Source organism: Gekko japonicus, unplaced genomic scaffold (assembly GCF_001447785.1).
Source record: "Gekko japonicus isolate JY-2015 unplaced genomic scaffold, Gekko_japonicus_V1.1 scaffold35, whole genome shotgun sequence".
NCBI lineage: Eukaryota > Metazoa > Chordata > Lepidosauria > Squamata > Gekkonidae > Gekko > Gekko japonicus.
The window spans coordinates 1,295,784-1,301,898 of NW_015176453.1; the positions used below are offsets into that span (position 1 = coordinate 1,295,784).

A 6,115-nucleotide genomic window follows, 5' to 3' on the forward strand; every position below is an offset into this window, starting at 1 on the left:
AAGGCCGAGTGCTGAAGAATAGATTCTTTTGAACTATGGTGCTGGAGGAGACTCTTGAGAGTCCCTTGGACTGCAAGAAGATCAAATCAGTCAATCCTAAAAGAAATCAACTCTGACTGTTTCCTGGAAGGCCAGATAATGAAACTGAAGCTCAAATACTTTGGCCACCAAATGAGAAGGGAGCACTCACTGGAGAAGACCCTGATGCTGGGAAAGATTGAAGGTCAAAGAAGACGGGGATGGCAAAGGATGAGATGGTTGGACAGTGTCATTGACGCAACGAACATGAAATTGAGCCAACTTCAGAGGACGGCGGAAGACAGGAAGGCCTGGTGGGATCTGGTCCATGGGGTCGCGAAGAGTCGGACTCGACTATGCGACTGAACAACAACAAAAAATTATGATATTGGCTGATCTGTTTTCAATACCCTTCCTAATAATCCCCAGCATAGCATTGGCCTTTTTTATTGCAGTCACACACTGTCGACATTTTCAGTGAGTTATCTACTACAACTCCAAGATCTCTCTCTTAATCAGTCTCTGCCAGTTCAGACCCCATCAATGTGTATTCATATTTAGGATTTTTGGCTCCAATGTGCATCACCCTGCACTTGGCCACATTGAACCCCATTTGCCATGTTGACGCCCACTTGCCCATCCTTGACAGATCCCTTTGGAGTGCCTCACAATCCTCACTGGTTTTCACCACCCTGAACAACTTCATATCATCCGCAAATTTAGCCACTTCACTGCTTACTCCCAACTCCAAATCATTAATGAACAAGTTAAAAAGCAGTGGACCAAGTACTGATCCCTGCGGTACCCCACTGCTTACCACCCTCCACTGAGAAAATTGCCCATTTATACTCACTCTCTGTTTTCTATTAATTCACCAGTTTTTGATCCATAAAAGGACTTGTCCTTTTATCCCATGATTTTTGAGCTTACTTAGGAGCCTTTGATGAGGAACTTTATCAAAAGCTTTCTGGAAGTCAAGGTAAACAATATCTATTGGATCATATATATATTATGCATATGATTTCTGGATTTTATTAATCCATGTATTTGTTTCTATATGAAGTTCTTGGATTTTTCCAATAATTTAACCTGTCTTGCAATGGTCTTTGCTTATAGCAATAAAGTCGGATGGATTATATATGTTATTAAAATCAGTTGATTTCTCAAAATATCTAATTCAGCTAAACATTCTATATTCAAAATTGATTTATGTTGGTCTTCTACAGGTTTTACTTTAACTACTAACTTCAGTCTGACTTTCTTGTGTGTTCTGTTCTTGAAAGCAAGTGTGTTTTTCTTCTTTTTTATCAGGTTTAAAATCATCAAGTTCAGTGTCACAAACATTATTTTATTCATGATTAAGAAGAAAATATACAGATTAAAAATCATGAAATTGTAGGCAATTTATTTTGAGATACTTTGTAGTACTGATATAAACATTTTCTTAGGATTTAAAATTTCAGGCTGTTCAAGCATAGGATAATTTTTGGTGCTATTTTTGTATAATTTCTAATATTTGACTATCTCTGACCAGAGTTTCTGCCCCTATATATTTCAAATATTCCTTTCAAAGATGTGCTTCTTTTACCTTAACAATATCAATTATAATAATAAAGTGCTATTTTTTTCTTCCTGTACCTATTTAATAGTTTTCCACCTGAACTGAATGGTTACTTTGATCAGCAATAATGCAATCCTAAACAGAGTCGCACCATTCTAAAGACATCAACATCAATGGACTTAGAAGGGTATAACTGCTTATATCTGGTTAATTAATTAAGTTCAGCTTTGAGCACAAGCTAATGACTTTTGTGTCAAATAGTTCATTTTTTTTCATGGTATATGTAACCATTTGAGGTAAACTAGTATGTGGCCTGAAATTGTAAATCCTAAGAAACAGCCTGAACAGCCAGAAATTTTAAATCCCAAGAAAATGTAAAATTTAGAGTGTAATATTGTTCTTGCACAGTGGAGTAAACTGAGGAGAGTGAATGTGAAAATGACTAAATTGGTTGTTTTTGGAAGAGAATCTGTATAAGATGTTTTATAGACGGTATTTAACAGTAGATAGATTAGATAAAATGTATAAAGACAAGCCAAATAGTTTCTGGTTGTATATTAGAGACAGTTTTGTAGATTTTATTACCTTTAAGATCAGAATTGTGCTTTTTAAAAAATTCTATACTAAACAATTTTGACAAAAACCGAAGATATTTTACAACTTAGGTAATAATAGCAGCTAGAATCTTATTTGTAACTTTTTGGAAGCCTCCAACAATACCTGTTGAACAAGATTTAATAGTGAAGACCATGGAAAATTGGATGCTAAACAGGTAAAGGAAAGAAGATTTCGATAGACTATGGATTCCTTTTTATGATTGGACAAGAAAGAAATACAAAGAAATGTATTTTTTAATACTATAATATGAACACTCCTTTATAAACTTTTCTAATCTCACAGTCTGTTTTATTGTAATGGGAAATGATAAGTAGAGACGATTTGCATGCAGAAGACTTATTAATTTTGCTCTCTTCCCTCTTCCTCTTCCCTCTTTGTATCCCTGTATGTTTTCAAACTCAATACAAATGTATACATAAAAAAGAAAGAAAATGTTTATATCAGTACCACAAAGTATTTCAAAAGAAATTGCTTACAATTTCATGAATTTTCTTAATCTGTATGCCCTTATGAGTGTTACACACTAACAAAGATTAAACAATTTAAAGTACCAACCTCTGCATTAATGAATCTTATTTCTGCTAATGTTCTGAGTAAATCTCTTTCCAAAGAGAATACTTTAGTGGGCAAGAGTGATTCTGCGTGTATGTTCTCTTCTGGCTCATCCTCTGTCACACTTTTCTTCTTGACTACTAAGAGAAAATTAAATGGTAATATATTAAGAAAATTAAATGGTAATATTAACAATGTATATATGCATTTTTGGAATAATGAAGTGTTAGCCTCAACAATGAAATATTTCAAGAATGAAATATTTTTATATAATACTGCAACCCAAAGTTCTCATTTGAATTCTTCTTCTTGTTGCTATTTTTTAAGGAGCAGCTTACACTATCATTACATTACATCTAGCACCCATGTAAAACAAACTACAAGTTCAAAATATAATGGTCAGTTCTTTAAGTAAAAAATCTTGCATATGAGCAGGGTCTGAGGACAGCGCCTTTGGCTTCAGGAAGAGTCCAGAACAGAGCTGGAGAGGGGGTAGAAACAAAAGTGTAGACTGCCAAGAAACAGGGGTCTGCTAATTTGATTACAGAAATGGTGCTCCATCAAGCTCCTATGAACTCCATGGGGATGGTGGCAGATGACTGTAATTTCCCCCTCTTTATTTATTTATTTAGCAAAATATTATATGCAGCCTTATCCCTGTTCATTAAGGAACAAAGAATTATCACAATTTGCTTTTATATCACCTAAAATAATATTATAACTAATAAATAACGTGATTACCTTTTTTGCGCTTTGACTCCTTTTTCATTTGGCTTTCATCATATAAGAGACAGAATCTACATGCAGCTCGACACACATCCCATACACTTTGTTTCCGTGCTGTTTTTGCTATTTCTGACCAGAGTCTGATTCTATACCAATACAAAAATTTCAAGAATTCTTTAACACCAAGGAGGAAAAAAGATGGAATAAACATTGCACAAACATACAGTATTTTAAAATCATCATCCTCACCATCACTATTATTGTTTTTAACAGTATATATAGTAGGGATGCGCATTCGGTATTTCTGAGCTGAATTAATACCCAAGTCATGCCTTTTTGGCATGATTCAGGCATTAGGTAAGCTGAATCAGATTCTCTGATCTGATCTGGCTTACCGATAAGAGAATCCCAAATTAATTCTGGAATCCCAATTTTTTTGGCTCCATTATACCCTTATGGGGCCATTATAGTCAATGGCAAATCTCCTAGGGTATATTCAGTGGGCTGGGAGAGGGGGTGTGAGGTAGAGGCACCAAATTTGCAGTGTAGCTGCTGGAGTCTCTCCCCAGAAGAACCCCTAAGTTGTTTTTTTTTTTTAAAAAAAAGGGGGGTCCAATTCTATGGGCACCCAAAGAGAGTGTCCCCATCTTCCATTGTTTCCAATGATGGGGAAAAAGCAAGGCAGGCATACAACAAGCCCAATAGATTCTCCCAGAGAATCTCTGCAGTAGAATGTGAACAGGAACAGACTAGAAAGAGAAATTGCTGCGCTATAAATTATTGCAACACTCAGAACAATAGACCCCCCCAGGACTTAACAGGCATATTAGTTTCTTATCTCACTGCATATGCTAATAGCATTCAGTCCTTACATCTGTATTCTCACCAATCCCGCAGAAGGGCTATACATCCTCTTTACTTTATTTCTTATTTAGAATAGTGGACTGGAATCGTAGATTGTAATGTGATTAATAGTAGAAGGTGGATAGATTGGAATGTATTTCTCTGGTCTGGGGACAGAGGAGACACACTGCACAGCTAATCACACCACCTCAAAGAAGACAATGCTGCACTGTTGCTGATAGCAGGGTCTCAGTTAATTACTCTCAGCATTCCACGAGTAAAAAGGGTACATCTGCCTATCAAGCTCCAATTCTGATATATCCATTTCCTTCACTATGTCCCCCCCCCCAGAATTAAACCCAAACAAATGGTGACCATATAAACTAAGCTTGTTATTCCAGTTTGGTCCTTGCATCTATTAAACACCTTTATTATGCTGTATGCTAATTTGCTGCTCACCCTCTACCTATATGTATGGACTGGTAACTTCCATTTCAATGTATCTGAAGAAGTGTGCGTGCACACGAAAGTTTAAACCTTGAATAAAACAATGTTGGTCTTAAAGGTGACACTGGACTCAAACTTTGTTCTGCAGCTTCAGACCAGCATAGCTACCCACCGGAATCTCTCTTCTAAGGGGTTTTCACAGAGGTTGAATAGAAAGGGGGATAAGGCTGCACCCTGTGGAACCCCACAGGACAAGTCCCACACTGATGACAACTGATCCTCAATAGTAACTCTCTGAGACCAGCTCATAAAGAATTATTTAAGCCAGTTTCAAGGAGCAACAAAGAGGCATGTGACCTTTGTCCACATTCAGACATAGATAATTATCTAAGGCTACCAGTGCTCTCCATCCTATAGCCTGGACTGAAATCCAACTGAAAAAGATCCAGAGCATATGAGTTATCCAAAAAGACCCAGAATCAGTCTGCCACTGCTCTCTGCAATAGGAACCATAAGCCTCTGCAGACGGATCATTTTACTTGGCTTCCCTCCCCTGCAGAGTGTTGGAGATACACTCACCCTTGCCTTGAGTGGCCAGTGGCCAGACCATCGTAGAGGCTGAACCTCCAGTCCTGAAGCAAAACCTTCGCTCAAAGGCTCAATACAAAAGCTTAAGTCCAGGGCAGTGTTCCCTCTAAGCTGAGTTAGTGTGAGCTAGCCCACAGTTTTTTAGCCTCTAGCTCACACATTTTTGTCTTAGCTCAGGAAGGGTGGCTCCAGAAAAACAGGTTGCTTACCAGTAACTGGTGATCTTCGAGTGGTCATCTGTGCATTCACACCAATGGGATCTAGTGCGCCTGCGCTGGATCTGCCGGTGCCTAGCAAGCTCTCTTAAAAGGATTTTCGTGCCTGGCCCAACTGAGCATGCTCAGGAGCCCCAGTGAGCATGCCCAGAAGGGCAGGCACGGACATCCCGCCAGTTCCTACCAACCGCCGCGCATCAATCTCCTAACAAAACAAGTAGAAGAAGACAGCAGCGGGGCAGGAGGGCGGGTGGTGTGAATGCACAGATGACCACTCGAAGATCACCAGTTACTGGTAAGCAACCTGTTTATCTTCTTCGTGGTCTCTGTGCTTCACACCAATGGGAGATTAGCGAGCAGTAGCCAACCTGGAGGTGGGTGCTGTCAGGTGTTTACTGCTTAGCCGATGATAAAACCTGACGTCCCAGACTGTCACTGGTGGACTGGCGGACGTCCAAGGCGTAGTGCCTGATGAAGGTATTAGGCGTGGCCCAGGTTGCGGCTCTGCAAATGTCTTGCAGCTGTACTCCCTTCAAGAACGCAGTGG

At 38.8% G+C, this 6,115-nt stretch overlaps 1 protein-coding gene across 1 annotated transcript in view; it reads right to left on the reverse strand.

Moving 5' to 3' along the window:
• The window catches only part of CFAP46 (cilia and flagella associated protein 46), a 139,040-nt gene that overhangs the window by 90,358 nt on the left and 42,567 nt on the right, over nucleotides 1-6,115 (reverse strand). The window contains 2 exon segments of the mRNA XM_015426887.1: nucleotides 2,753-2,889; nucleotides 3,491-3,621. Of these exon segments, the coding sequence (XP_015282373.1) occupies nucleotides 2,753-2,889; nucleotides 3,491-3,621 (268 nt within the window).